Consider the following 15824-nt stretch of genomic DNA (forward strand, 5'->3'; position numbering starts at 1 on the left):
TTAAATCAATTTTGAATACTCATAAAATAATTTTCAAAGAAAAGGCAAAAAGAACTTTTAATCGATTATTAAATTCCTTAAAGTAAATAAAAAAAACATAACCCAAATACAAAACACATTTTAAAATAAAATAAAAAAAAATCATAAATAACAATTAAAAAAAAGGTTTACAAAAGAAAAAAAATGAAAAAGAGATTTTCAAATTTAAAAAAATTAGTAGACCCACTTAAGATTAAATACAAATCTTACTTGATATTGATTTCTTTTTTTAATTGCAAAGAAATCAGAAGATGATGAATGATTTAGTTGTTGTATGGTTGAGGATTTAGGTTTTGAAAGAAAACGTGATTAAGTTTTAGTAAAGAATTTTTTAAAAAGGAGATTAATTTTTAATTAAGAAATTAAAATTAATTTTTTATGCATTTTCTACGTCTGAAATTGTGATGGTTTCATATGTCATGTGTCAGCAATACATTGACTATGTGTGCCACCTCATAAAAAAATTAACACTGTTAGCGCTTTGGAGTATTTTGTGTAACGATTGACAAGTTTAGGTATCGAATTAGAAACACATGCCAAGTTCAAGTACTAAATTGCACCCAAAAAAAGTTTAGGTACGAATTAGGAAACCATGCCAAGTTCAAGTACCAAATATTATATTAAGTGTTATTAAAATACAATTTATAATTCTTCAATAAAATCATGTAAATTACCATCAAATTGTTTTGCATCATCATTTACTCGATATGGTCTAACCGGTCATACTAACACCATGAACTGTTTTTCACTATTTCCTATGTTAATAATATACGTGTAATGTATTCTTTCAGTGAATATTTATATAATACAAAAATATGAGTATCTCATAGCATTTCTATCTATGGTTTTAATATAATACACATAAAGATTTCCTTCAACATATATCTTCTTGATCTGAAAATTAATATTATGTTTTACAAAATTTTACATCATAAGGAGGAGCAAAATTAGTTCTTCAAGAGCTTTTACAATCTAATTCAATATTAATTAGCTCTTCAAGAGCATGTAATAAAATATTACTTTATCATATAACATTAGTGAATGCGTAATTTATTTTAAATAATATACAGTTTTACAATTCTTTTCAACATAGATGATAAAATTTTCAGATATTAAAAAAACCTTTATTTATTCACGTAAAAAGTATATTTTTGTATAATGAATAAGCATAAATAAAATATATGTTAAACATAGCAAAAAAATAAATTCATGTCACTAATCAATCACTTTAAGAAGCATGCAGTTGGATAAATTATTTTATATACAATAACACAATAAAATACAAAATATTATAATGTCACAATAAGATATTAAAGCTACAACTAAGAGATTTAAAATTAAAATTGTCTAACCTCCACTTCTTATAGCATATTTTCAATTCAAATTTTATTATCATGCATTATGGAATATCTCATTTTATATATATATATAAATAAATAAGATATTGAAAATTTTAATGTTTTAGACATGTTACAGGCACGTACATAATGCATTCATATTTATCATAATATTTATTAGCATCATCCTTTTTTTTAGCCTTATACTTTTTTCATAACTAGTAGAATTATAATGTCAATATAAATTGTGATAATTGATAAGATCATTATCATTCATTTTATCTAGTAACCATATATAAGTAATATTATGACATTTACTTCTAGAAATGTCTAAACTAATGAGAGGTTCATAATGTCATTATTTCAACAAAAGAAATATAATTTTTATGCAAATTTATGTAATATTCACTTAAGGGAATATGTCAAAATTTTCAAATATCCAAATTGAGTTCAATGATAAAAAATGATAATAGAATTTATTATATTTATTACAAACACTCACTTCAAGTAATGTATAAGTGTAACACCTAAATCCGGCCTAAACGCTACGATCAGATTATGAAAGCTAGATCGATACAAAAACATTACCCGTTTATTTTCGTGAAAGCCTAGGTTTAAATCGAAAGTAAATAAAGTTAATTAGTTTAATGAAAAACGTAAGTGTCCAGATATTTCGTGAGAGCGTGTTTTGTAGAAAACTTGTCTTATTAATTATTTTTAAACAAACCCATTTGCTTTAACTACTTGATATTGTAAACCAACATTTTTATTGATTTCAAAACTTTCGCAGCGGAAAAAAACTACTTCGGAGTGCTTAATTTTGAAAATCATAATGTTTCCATAGTTATATTGTCTTTGACAGAAATACCAAATTGAAATATTATGTTTGCAAATAAGAAAAAATACCAAAATAAATGTCTCAAAAACAGTTTAAAAAATCCAAAACTTCGTAGGACTTGTAGCATCGACTGATAGCAGCATAGCAGCGAGTTTTTGCTCCAAGATTTTGGCAATTTCTTTCTTGATTCGTTTTTTGCTTTGGTGTCCGTCTTTGTTCTTTTTTAATAAGAATAATTGGACGGTGGTATGTTGTTTTGTACGTCCCTGTTTCGTGGGGTTTTCAAGGATTGCATAGGAGAGCTTTTCGAGACGAGTACGGTGTTTTACGTGGAAGGTGCAAAAGCGAACACCTTGCTTTGGGGGTGAAAAAAGGAACGAGGGTTTTCTTGATCGGTGATCTCTGTCGTCTTCTCTGTGCCTCTTTATCTTTCTTGCATGTTTTTACGTTTTCTTACATGGTTTCGTCTTTTTCCGCATGTTTTCTTGGCCTGGTGCTTTGACTTTTCTTATGTTTTTTTCTTTATTGCATGCAAACATCTTTTCGAATTTCCTTAATTCTCTCATTTATTACGTTGAGTTTTCTCATAAAATTTCTACTCTCTGTTTTTCTATTTCCTTAATTCTCATTTATTACGTTGAGTTTTCTCATAAAATTTCTACTCTCTGTTTTTCTATTTTGTACGTAGTTTACTATTAGGGTTTTGGTAGTCTTTTCTATTTTGTTCTTCTTTTTGTTTCTCTTTGACATATTAATCGATTTTTCTGGTTTCTCATTAGCTCTCCTTTTTTAAAGAGCTGCTTGCTTTCCTCTTCATGGGTTTTGTTTTGTGGTACATAACACAGGTGATTTCCTTTTCTATCTCAATTTTGACGCTCTTTCTGTTTTTCATGGTTAACTGTTTCCTTACTTCTTTTGGTTTTCTTGCCCAATTTCCACTTGTTTTGTGGGACGATCTCTTTTAATGTTTCTTAGATCTTTCATATTGACTGGTGATATTGCTGGATCTGTTCTCATTTTATCTGTTTTTCTTATTATTTTTTCTTTTGGAGTTTGATGTTTTCTTTCTTTATGGTCTTTGTAGTTTTCTTTTAGTTTTGATCCTGTTGAAGGATCTGGGTCTGCTTGGTTTTGGTGGTGGTGCTTGTTGAGGTTGCTCGCTTCTCTGGCTTTAAGAATGGTTGAGGATATCAATAATTTGCTGGAAAGGCTAAATTTCTCTGAAGAAGAATAAAAAAGGGTGATAAGCACGAACAGGAATTTAGCAAACATACAGGGTTACTAGGCGTGGGTTGTTGGAAAGATTATGTCTGGGGAAAAAATTAATAGAGAAGCCATGTACCGTGCTCTAAAATCCTTATAGTTTACCAAGGAAGAAGTCAGCTCTGTGGCTTTAAATGAAGCAGTAATACTTGTGAAATTTGGTAATACCAATGATCGAACGAGAATTTTAAACCTGACTCCATGGCTTTTTGATCAATGCCTGTTTGCGATGTTACCGTTTGTAAAGGGTCAAGAGTTGGACGACTATGTATTTAATATTATGCCATTTTGGATTAAGATTTATAACATCTCCTTTGAGAAAATGGATAAATAGGTTGCCATCGATGTGGGAAAGACGATAGGTGATGTTGTGGCAATTGACTGGCGGGATAGAGGTGGAGGCTGGACTGACTACATAAGGATTAGGGTCAAAATAGATGTTTTAAGACCCTTTCGAAGGGTTATTCATCTGGTTGGAAGTGAGGGAACCGAAACTGTTTGTGCCATAAGTATGAGAGGTTACCAGCCTTCTGTTACATATGCGGCCTCATTGGACACACAAAACAAAAATGTACTAAAAAAAAAGAACACCTCGAGTCAAGTAACCTAAGTTTTAAATATGGGAGCTGGCTCAAAGCTCAGTTAGGGGGGTCAACCCAAAATAGAGGAAACTGGTGAAACAGAATCTAATTACTGGAAAAAAAATATAAACTCGAGTAAAGAGAATAATGGTAACAAAGCTGGGAATGGGGATGAAAATGAATTCACGACGCTAAAGGGAAAAGAAAAAGTCAGAGTTGGGGAAGAGGAATCAGAATCTTGCTCCCTTATGGAGAAGTGTCCAACAAAATCAGTAAGTGATAGAGGGGGCAAAATGAAGTGTAAAAGAAAAAGAACAAAAGGGAGTAATGAGGAGAATAACGAAGAGAGTCCTACTAGATTGGTTCGAAGGAAATTAGTGGACAGTCTTTCACCTTGCAAGGCGGTGGCTGGTGACCAGCCCTGCCAAGAGCAATGAAGTTTTTTTGCTGGAACTGTCATGGGCTTGGGAACCCTGTGACAATTCGGGAACTCAAGCAACTCATCGTTGCAAATAACCCTGATGTTGCTTTTTATGTGAAACAAAATTGCATTCTAACAATTTTAGACTTGTTCGTAATAGGTTGTCTGGTTGCTTGGCTGTGAAAAGATGGTGTTGATGTGTCTATACAAAACTACTCTAGTCACGATATTGATTCACTTATTCGATTGGAGAGTCAAAATAGCCTTAAGTTCAAGGGTTTTTATGGTCATGCTAATCCAAATTTGAGAAGTTGGTCTTGGGATATCCTTAGAATGATGGGAAGCTCGGTTAAGGAGGATTGGATTGTGGGTGGCAACTTTAATGCCATCATCAATGATGCTGAAAAAGAAGGGGGTCATAGGAAATCTAGGGTGACCATGGATGAGTTTAGAGATGTGATGGAGGAGCTGACTCTTGTTGACATGAAAACTGACAAGGACTAGTTCACGTGGGTTAATAATCGTGATGGTAATAACATGGTAAAAGAGAGGTTGGATAGATTCTTAATCTCTGCTAATACTATTGATAATCTCCCCTTCCTTACGACAAATCTGGTGAGACTAGCAAACTCTGATCACGATGCTATTTTGATGGATACTATGGGTTGAAAGCCTAAAGAGGATTTCAAAGACTCGAGACTTTTCTTTAAATTTGATACGTGCTGGGCGAAAGAGAAAGAAGCCAAAGATATTATTAAGAAAGCTTGGAGCAGTAATGATACAAACATTATTGAGAAACTTAAGAAGGTGCATGAGGAGCTTGACCCGTGGCAACATGGTCGGTACAGAAGGATGAAAAATAGTATTCGAAAGCTGGTTGCAAGGATCAAAAAGCTTATTGATGGCCTTTATGAGGAGTCTAATGCTGACATGTTGAAAATTGCTCGTCTTAAGCTGGGGCATCTTTATGCCGAAGAGGAGAGCTATTGGGCACAAAGATCGCGTATTAAATGGCTTAAAGAGGAGGATAGAAATACATGTTTTTTTCACGTTCAGGCCACTAGCAGACTTAAGAAGAATAAAATTGAAAGGTTAAAGGATTCTAATGTTATTTGGGTGAATGATACAAATGATATATGTAAGGTTGCTTGGGACTATTTTCATAATCTCTTTAAGTCGGAAGCTTCCTCTCATGATGACTTTAACTTGAGTTACATTCAAAGGAGCGTGACTTAGGATGTTAGCAGCATATTTGCTAGGCAATTTACGAATGATGAGATTCTTGAAGCCTTCAATCAAATGGATCTCGAAAAAGCTCTTGGGATTGACGGTCTTTTGGGTATTTTCTTTAAAGAGAATTGTGAGGTGGTGGGTAAAGATGTTCTTAATTTTTTCCATGATATTTTAGATGGTAACAAGGACATTTCTTGTCTTAACGATACCATGATCGTCCTTATCACTAAGATTAAGGACCCTAATGACATGACTAATTTTCGAACTATTAGTTTGTGCAGGGTGATCTACAAAGTCATTTCCAAGGTATTAGCAAACTGCCTAAAGGTTCCCTTTCCCCCCTTGCATTAGTCAGAATCAAAGTGCCTTCATCCCGGGTTGCATGATTCATGACAACATTCTTATTGCTCACGAGCTGATGCACTATTTATAGATCTCGAAAAATGGCCTGAACAAAGGCTTTGTAATAAAGATCAACATGAGCAAGGCTTATGACTACATCGAGTGGAATTTTCTCAAGAAAGTTATGAAGAATTTGGGATTTAAGGATGCTTAGGTTGATAAAATCATACGTTGTGTTCGGTCAGTGAGATACGTGGTTAAATGTAATATGGTTCTCTCGGAGGTTATTGCTCCTAAGAGGGGTCTTCGACAAGGGGACCTATTTTCCCCTTATCTCTTTTTATTTTGCATAGAGGCTTTCTCAAGAATGCTTTTACATGCACAAAGTGATGGTAATATTCGTGGCATTAAGGCTAGTCAAAATGGCCATTGTATTAACCATTTGTTTTTTTGCCGATGATGCCCTTCTCTTTATTAGGAACAAAACAAGTGAAGTCAAAGCCTTTATGAAAATCCTTAGGGAGTTTGCGCAAGTTTTGGGACAAAAAATAAATCTTGACAAATCAATGGTGTTTTTTTATCTCGAATACACCCATGGACCAATGTCAGCTTTATGGTGATTTGCTCCAAATAAGAGTGGTCAATAACTTGGAAAACTACCTTAGATTACCCATCCCTGTCGGAAAAAAGAAATCGTTGGCTTTTCATAATATCTTTAACCGTTTTTCTTGCAGGAAAAATAGCTAGTCCAAGAGGCTTCTTTCTTACGGTGGTAAAGAAATATTTATAAATTCTATTCTTTAATCACTTCTGACTTACGCACTATCTATTTTCCTTGCTCCTAGAGCTACCTTAGAGGAGATGCAATCTAAAATATGTCAACTATGGTGGGCATGCAAAGAAAAAGGTAGAGGCTGGGCAATACTTGCATGAGACAAAGTTTGTCTTCCCAAGGGCATAAGAGGACTTGGCTTTAAAGACCTACGTCTTTTTAAATTGGCTCTCATTGGCAGACAAGTTTAGAGGCTCCTCACCATTAAAGATATGTTGTGTTATCATGTGCTTAGCTCGAAATATTTCCCTAATGGTGACCTCTTCCATCTTAAAAAAGTGGACAAATCATCATACACCTAGACTAGCATCGTTACAGTAGCTAAAGCCATTGAAAATGGTTTTGGCCGGAAAGTTGGAGATAGGAACAGTATTAATATCCGTAAAGATAACTAGGGCTTTGAAGGTTTAAATGGTGAATCTTTGTATGTCACTGCTTCAATTATTTTTGAAAAAAAGGTACGCGATTTCTAAGTTAGTAACCATACGAGCTGGAATACAGATCAGATTTATGATCTTTATGGCTGCTATGTAGGGGATCAGATTTATAACTTACCTATTATTTCAAATGGCCCAGAATGGTTTGGTTCCATAGACCCTATGGCTTTTACATTTCTAAGTCTGCCTATTCATGGCTTCTTCTCAAGCAAATGCGTTTTGGTCCTCACAGATTTTTTTGGAAGACAATCTGAAAGCTCAAAACCCTCCCAAAAATTTGGGTTTTCGCTTTGGGTGTGGGTTATGATATCCTTCCTACAAATGCCAAGATCTCCTCTATTCGACAAGGGTTTATGAGGGATTGCCCTAGATATGTTACAAGTACAATAACCCTCGTTCACGCTCTTAAAGTTTGCCCTATTGCTCGAGCCATTCTTACCCTTGGTGGTTTAGATGGTAGGCTCCTCAGCAAAGATTACCTCTACTGCATTGATTGGATCGAAGATGTCATGCATATCTTAGATAAGAAAGTTGGTGCAGACTTTATAACAATATTGTAGAATAGCTGGAACAACCAAAATAATTTTGTTTTTCGTGGGAAGGAGGATGAAGCTCGGGTTATTTGGCATTGAATTGGTACCTGGTACTACTTCGATTTTGATAGCTCCGTATAGAATGGCTCCGACCGAACTAGAAGAATTAAAATTTCAGTTGCAAGAGTTAACCAATAGAGGATTTGCTAGACCGAGTTTCCCATATTGGGGTGCTCCAGTTCTATTTGTGAAAAAGAAAGATGGTACAATGAGAATGTGTATAGATCATCATCAGTTGAATAAAGTGACTATCAAGAATAAGTATCCTCTGCCCCGAATTGACGATTTGTTTGATCAGTTGAAAGGAGCTGTTGTGTTTTCAAAAATAGATTTGAGATCAGGCTATTATCAGTTGCGAGTAAAAGACTCAAACATTCTAAAACTGCTTTCAGAACGAGGTATGGCCATTATGAATTCTTAGTTATGCCTTTCAGGTTAACTAATGCACCTGCTATCTTTATGGATTTGATGAATAGAATTTTCAGACCGTATCTAGATCAATTTGTTGTTGTATTCATTGATGACATATTGATTTATTCATGTGATGAATCTGAACATGCTGAGCATCCGAGATTAGTGTTACAGATTCTACGAGATAAATAGTTATATGCGAAATTTAGTAACTGTGAATTCTGATTGCGAGAAATTGGTTTTCTGGGTCATACTGTATCAGCATCTGGTATTCGAGTTCATCCAAGCAAGATTTCAGCTATTCTGGATTGGAAACCTCCGAGGAATGTCTCTCAAGTCCGTAGTTTTCTGAGACTCGTCAGTTATTATAGAAGGTTTGTAAAATACTTTTCTATGATTGTGACTCCGTTGACAAAGTTGCTTCAAAAAGATGCTAAATTTAAGTGGTCTGAAAAGTGTCAGAACAACTTCGATCAGTTGAAAACTTTGTTCACTGAAGCTCTGATATTGGTACAACCTGAATCGGGTAAAGAATTTGTGATATACAGTGATGCTTTGTTGATCAGTCTGGGATGTGTTTTAATGCAAGAAGGCAAAGTCATTGCTTATGCTTTGAGACAGTTGAAACCGCACGAAAAGAACTATCAGACACACAATCTTGAGTTAGCCGCGATTGTGTTTGCTCTAAAGGTTTGGCGTCACTACCTGTTCGGTGAGAAATGTCATGTATATTCTAATCATAAGAGTTTGAAATATCTGATGACTTAGAAAGATCTGAATTTGCGACAAAGAAGATGGTTAGAACTGCTAAAAGACTACGAACTTATGATTGATTATCATCTGGGAAAAGAAAATGTTGTTGTTGATACCTTGAGTCAAAAATCGTTGTTTGCTTTGCGTGCAATGTATGCTCATTTGGTTCTGTCCGATGGTGGTTCAGTTTTAGCTAAATTAAAAGCAAGACATTTGTTCTTACAGCGGATTATCGAAGCTCAGAAGATTGATAATAAGATTTTAGATAAAAGAGTTCAGTGTGATTTATAGTCTGATTCAAAATTCAGAGTTGATAAAGATGATTGTCTGAGATTCCGAGATTGAATTTGTGTTCTGAAAAATCTGGAGTTAATTTAGATGATTTTGAGTGAAGTTCACAATAGTCGATTATCTATGCATCCAGGTAGTATGAAAATGTATAATGATCTGAAACAGTATTACTGGTGGTCTGGAATGAAAAGAGATATTTTCTGACTTTGTTTAGAAATGTTTAATTTGTCAGCAAGTGAAAGCTGAACATCAGGTTTCATCTGGTTTATTACAACCGATCATGGTTCCGGAGTGGAAATGGGAGCGAGTAACAATGGATTTTGTTTCGGGTTTACCCCTGTATCCGAGAAAGAAAGATGCTATCTGGGTTGTAGTTGATCGATTATTGACATCAGCTTATTTTATTCTGGTTCGATCTGATTACTAACTTGATAAATTAGTTGAGTTATACATTTCTGATATTGTGAGATTGCAAGGTGTGCCATTATCTATTGTATTAGACAGAGATCCGAGATTCATATCACGATTCTGGAAGAAGTAGGAAGATGCTCTGGGTACTAAATTGCATTTTAGTACTACTTTTCACCCGCAAACGGTTTGGTCAATCCGAGCAGATTATTCAGATACTCGAGGATATGTTGAGATGTTGTATTCTTGAGTTTGAAGGTACGTGGGAATAGTATTTGCCTTTGATTAAATTCTCTTATAATAATAGTTTTCAGTCGAGCATTAAAATGGCACCGTATGAAGCTTTATATGGTCACAAATGCAGTACACCTTTGTATTGGACGGAGCTTAGCGAAAATAAGATTCATGGGATTGATTTGATAAAAGAAACTAAACAGAAAGTGAAAGTGATTCGAGATAGTCTAAAAACAGCTTCTAATTGTCAGAAATCTTATGCAGATTTGAAAAGAAAAGACATTGAGTTTGAGGTTTGCAACAAAGTGTTTTTAAAAGTATCTCCGTGGAAGAAAGTGCTTCGATTTGTTCAAAAAGATAAATTAAGTTTGAGGTTTATTGGACCTTATGAGATTACTGAGCCTATTGGATCGGTAGCATATAAATTTTTGTTACGACCAGAGTTAGAAAAGATTCATGATGTGTTTCACGTATCGATCTTCGACGATACAGATCTGATCTGTCGCATGTGATTTCTCCATCTGAGATTGAAATTCAATCTGATATAACTTACGAAGAAAAGCCGATCCGTATTTTAGCTCGCGAGGTTAAAGAACTGCGAAATAAGAAAATTTCGTTACTAAAAGTGATGTGCCGTCGACATGGTATTGAATAAGATGCTATGAGACGACAATATCCGAATTTGTTTAACAGTAAGATTTTCGGGGACGAAAATGCCCAAGGGGGAGAATTGTAATAGTCCGGTTTAGATCCTAGTAGGAATAGTGGTTTCAGGACAACATATCTGAGTAAAAAATTAGTTAAATATTATTTTTCGTGCTTATGTTGTGTGAATTAGTATGTGTGAAAGTTTCGTATGAAAATTTAAATGTTTGTGTGCTTAATTTTGAAAAAGGACCTAATCGCGTAAAATGTAAAAGTTGTCTGCTACTTGTTAAAAGTGCCTATTTGACTTGGCTTTATGATTGTGAGATCCTTATGAGGTTATTTGACCATTTAATGAATAAAATGACTGAAATGGGTATTATGTTATAATTCATATATGGTTTAATAAAAGGGCAAAATTGGTATTTAGCCTATTAAGTTAATTATATGAAAAAAATAGAAAACAAATCTATTTTATGTGTTCATAGCCGAAATTAGAAAAGAAAAGAAAGAATAAAAGCTTTTAGGGTTTCGGCACTTGTGATTGTGATTAAGGTATGGTTTTTGATCCGTTTTTGATAATTTCTACGTTTTTTTAATCGTTGCTTCGAATACTATCGAGCCCATGTCTCAATTTATAATTTTTTTGATGATTATGAAATGTGCCATGGATGAATTCATGAGCTTTATGTTGTTAATTGATGAAATATGAAAGTTTGATGTTGGGTTTATATGTTTTGTCTTTGGATTTTTTATAATTTTGAGTAAAATGGGCTAAATTATAAAAATGTTATTTTGAGGGACTAAAATGTGAAATAAATGAAATGTATGGAATTATATGAGAGCTATGAAAAATTCGGCTAAGCTTGTGTACAAGCAAATTATGTGTATTTTGTAATTTTGTGAATTAGGGACTAAAGTGTCAAAATGTGAAATGTGAGGGTTAAATTGTGAAATGCCCTAAATGAATGTTTATGGATTGATTTGAATTATTTGGTGAATAAAAGGGTTAATTTTGAATACATATAGATTAAGAAAAGAGGAATTCGGATTTAGACCGAGGGAAGTCGAAGGTTATAGAGTATACAATCCGAGTCGACAATTCCATGTACGAGGTAAGTTCGTACATAAAACATGATGTTATAAGTATGTTTTGATGCTTTGTTTATACATAGATTGTAACGCCCCAAAAATTGGGCCTAGAAGAGTTGGACTTTGAGTCTGGGATTCGGATAGAAGAAAACCTGAATATTGAGAAGTTTTAAATATTACTAGTGTTTAAATATATATATATTGATAAAATATTTATGTTATTGCTAATATTTTAATTTTTATGAAAATTATTATCATTACAATTATTAGATACAAATATATTTATAAAATTATTGTTGTTAATTTAGTGTTTAAATTAAATTATTATTAGAAAATTTTACTGTATCTATTTTTATTGATTTATGGAAATTATAATTATTATTATTAGGAAAATATATATATTATCGTATTTGAAATTTTCATTATTATGGTTATTATTATTATTATTTTAGTTTTTAAATAAATTTAGAAGTATTTAAAGTGTGGGAAAAATTCGGTCCAAGGCTCTAGCAAAAATTATTATTTTTGTTTCTTTAGGGGATCTGGGCATTAACGTTTATTAATAAGTTGGGCTAAAACTAGACATGAGGAGGAGTCCGGCCTAATGGTTAGGCGTGTTAAGCAGTAGGAAGGGAGCAGGGGTTCGATCCCTTGCGTGCGCAAATGTGGGTTTTTATTTTAGAAAAACCAAGGGCTATTGCAGGTAGGCCTTATTAATTGTTCAGGCTAATTCATGTCAGAAGCAAGCATTTGGCCTAGTGGCCAAGTATGCTAGGAGGGTGGAAGAGGTGCTTGGGTTCAAGGCACGGCGTGCCCAATTTGGGTGTTTTTTTTAATATGCAGATCATGGCTAGAATAAGGGTTAAGAGGAGTTACGAGTATAATTTAACATAAAAAGAGCTTATGGCGCAGTGGCAGTAGGGTGCTAGGAGTTTCACAAAGGTACGGGTTTGAGTCCAAGTGAAGGTATGTTTTAATATTATATTTTTAAAATGAACGGGACTTCAGCAGGTAACCTTTAAGATAAAATGTGACGGTATATTATTGAAAACAAATGCGTGTCCCAGTGGCCAGCAGCATGTTGGGCAACCTGAAGGTTCGAGGTTCAAACAGTGTTATGTGCAAAAAGGTGTTTTTTTTGCTGTATGCACGTGCGAGGGACCGTACGGTATTGAAACGTTACTAGCACCAGGAGGAGTCGGCTGAGCGGTAGACTGCTGCTCAGCAGTGGGGAGTTTGAATTAAATTCAAACTTTGAATTTGGCCATGAAGTAAGGAGACAAGGAAGGAATTAAAATTGGAAAAGGATTTTATTTTATTCTAATCTTATCTTATTTCTTTTGCTCATATTCTTTTCTATTTTTCCCAAAAGCTGAACAATTCTCTCATTTTCTATTTTCTTTCCTTCTCTCATCTCTTCCCTTCTTCTCTTTTCTTTCTCCTCTTGCCGATTTTCATTCTATCTCTTTGCCGAACCTAAATCCTTCATATTCTTCTTCTTCTTTTTTCTCATAAATCCTCAACAAAACTGGTTAGTCGAATTTCCATTGAAGCCAAACCTCGTATCTTTTCTTCCAAAATCGAAATCTTACTATTTTGAGGTACTGCAAAGGCCGAACCCTTGGTTGAGTATTTTCCCTTCTTGTGCGGTGGTTGGATCTACAATCGATTGGGAGTAGTGTCATAATGACATAGGTAAACGCTCGAATCTTTCTTTCGTTATTCATGAATTAAGGTAAAAGCCGAAAAACCCCTATATGCAAAGGGTGCCTGTTGATTGTACTCAAAGGGTTTAGTGGTGATATTTGATTTGTTTTCCTATAGTGTGGATTAAAGGCAACTGATCAAAGGCTTGGATAATTGGAACGATTGAATCTGGATCTAGTTCATATTTCGGCAAAGGTAAGAACACTAGTGCCTAAAGTGTTAATGGTCGATTTTTGGTAAGGAGTTTTGCAGATAAGTTGCTATGGATTCATGGTTAACGTATTAGTAATTGATTGTAGGTAGTTCGTGTGTGGAACTCGTCAGCATTTCGTCGTAAACATGTGTGTAACTGTCACCCTTTCTTAGCCTAGATCGGTAAAAGCTGAAATGCCGAAAAACCGGTATTTTGTAGATTTGTGAGTGTGCGAATGCTCGTGAGGTAAATTGATTAATGTTTTTGGTAAGCTGCAATGTTTGGACTGCAAAGTGCATGATTTCTGTGCCCTCGATATTTTTGGGCTTAATGAGCCAAAATTGGAATAATGGGCCAACGAGCCTAATTCGGTAAGAACCCTCGGTAAGTGATTCTGTTAGTACATGAAAGGTAGGAATATGCATGAAAACCCCTAAAATAGATAAATTATTGAAATACCTTTAAAAGTGGAAAATTTACAGTTTTACCCCTAGGTGCAAAATGACCGTTATACCCCTAGGGTTAATTTTGACTGAAATGCATAATATTCTGATTATGTTTGTTGTATGCCATGACATGTATATCTGTTGCATGGGGTTGAGTTTTTTTATGGAGGAAGAACCCGTTCTGGTGGCTGTGCCACAAATTATGATATAAGCAGCTTTGCTGCGGATTATAGTTAGTGCCGCAACCGGTGCTAACACTGTAAGTGTAGGGATGGCCTGGGTGATTTATTCCCCACAGGAAGTGCAGGGATGGACGGAGGCAAGTGCAGGGTTGAATGGGTATATCATGCATTAATCATATGAGACTGTATTGAAATGGGCCCAACTGTGTTAATATGGGCAAGGCCTAATATATCTCGACTTGTAATAGGGCTACGGCCCAGATTGATACCTATATAGGCTAGGCCCAGTATACTCTGTTACTGTAAGGGGCTATGGCCCAGATTAATATTAATATGGGCTAAGACCTAGTTAACACTAAATTCTGAATAGGGCTTAGGCCCAGTAAAGCTTGGACTGATTTGGGCTCTGGTTGGGATACTTTACACACTGAGTTTCCAAACTCACCCTCTTTCTTAACCTTGCAGGTGAGCCTTGATGTGGGGGCTTGGAGCCGGAGGGGATTCAGAGTGGCCACGGTGATCGCTTTTGGGCTTTTGAAATAAGTGATTGGTTTTCTTAAGTTTACCTTATTTATTATTTATTTTTGGGTTGTAATAAGGCCATTTTAACTTTATTTTCTTCTCTTTTCTGGGATTATTTATTTTAGTAACTTTAAACTGGTTGATAATAATTCAAATGGGCTAAATTTAGGGCGCGTTTTCAAAACGATACTCGTTTTCAAATAACACAACATCACAATTAATTGGTTTATCAAAGATATCCACTCAAATAAATTTCAACTCGTTATAACCAAGTGTGGCAATGGTTGTGGGCATGTCTAGGATTGGATCCAATCGAAGAGCTTGGTACTTAAGCAGCCTTCATGGCTCACCTCCTCTGTTATGGATACCTACCTGGTGCCCAGCTTCCATTCACTTTGTTAGCTTAACAAAAGTTGGTTTTTAAAACACTAAAAACGAAACATGGATTTTAAATTTTAATGTGGCACGTCGAATTCGGCCATAACGTCTGGGCCGGGTTTGGGGTGTTACATAGATTGTATATACATTTAGTTTGGATGAATACGATGATTTTAATCAATGGTATTTGGCACTAAGTATGTGATTTAAACTAGCGTCGGCTATATGAGGCACTAAGTGTGCGATATCGAGATAACTTTGGTTAATTGAGAAAGCACTAAGTGTGTGGAATTATTATAGCTTCGGCTAATCTTTAAAGCACTAAGTGTGCAGATGTTTAAAGCATTGGTAATCTTTGGAAAGTCTTAAAATATCCGAACAAGAGATGAAAATGAAAATAAATGAATACAGAAATGTTCAGGTAAGTTTAATACGTATGTGGTAGATGGTATTATGCATATAAAGTTTATTTAATTGGTGTAAATGTATGGATGATGTTGGCATGAAATTGATAGATGAGTAGAGAATTTATAAGTACTTTTGTGTTATTGTTTCATATTTTATATACTGTTGTTGATTTTGGGACGAACTTACTAAGATTTTGACAGCTTACTTTGTATGTGTGTGTGTGTGTGTGTGTTTGCAT

At 34.6% G+C, this 15824-nt stretch overlaps 1 protein-coding gene across 1 annotated transcript; it reads left to right on the plus strand.

The window, feature by feature from the left end:
* Positions 1 to 5016: 5016 nt before the first annotated feature.
* Positions 5017 to 5715, plus strand: LOC107958987 (uncharacterized). The gene is made up of 2 exons (XM_016894933.1): positions 5017 to 5094; positions 5152 to 5715. The coding sequence occupies exons 1-2, from the start codon at positions 5017 to 5019 to the stop codon at positions 5713 to 5715; spliced, it is 642 nt and encodes a 213-aa protein (XP_016750422.1).
* Positions 5716 to 15824: the final 10109 nt, after the last annotated feature.

Source organism: Gossypium hirsutum, chromosome A11, assembly GCF_007990345.1.
Source record: "Gossypium hirsutum isolate 1008001.06 chromosome A11, Gossypium_hirsutum_v2.1, whole genome shotgun sequence".
NCBI lineage: Eukaryota > Viridiplantae > Streptophyta > Magnoliopsida > Malvales > Malvaceae > Gossypium > Gossypium hirsutum.

What these genes read in the sequence shown, in the direction of transcription:
- LOC107958987 (XM_016894933.1), top strand. Translation starts at nt 5,017, where the DNA reads ATGGTAAAAGAGAGGTTGGATAGATTCTTAATCTCTGCTAATACTATT. An exon ending in CCTTCCTTACGACAAATCTG is followed by an intron (nt 5,095 to 5,151) that starts GTGAGACTAGCA and finishes ATGGGTTGAAAG; the next exon opens with CCTAAAGAGGATTTCAAAGA.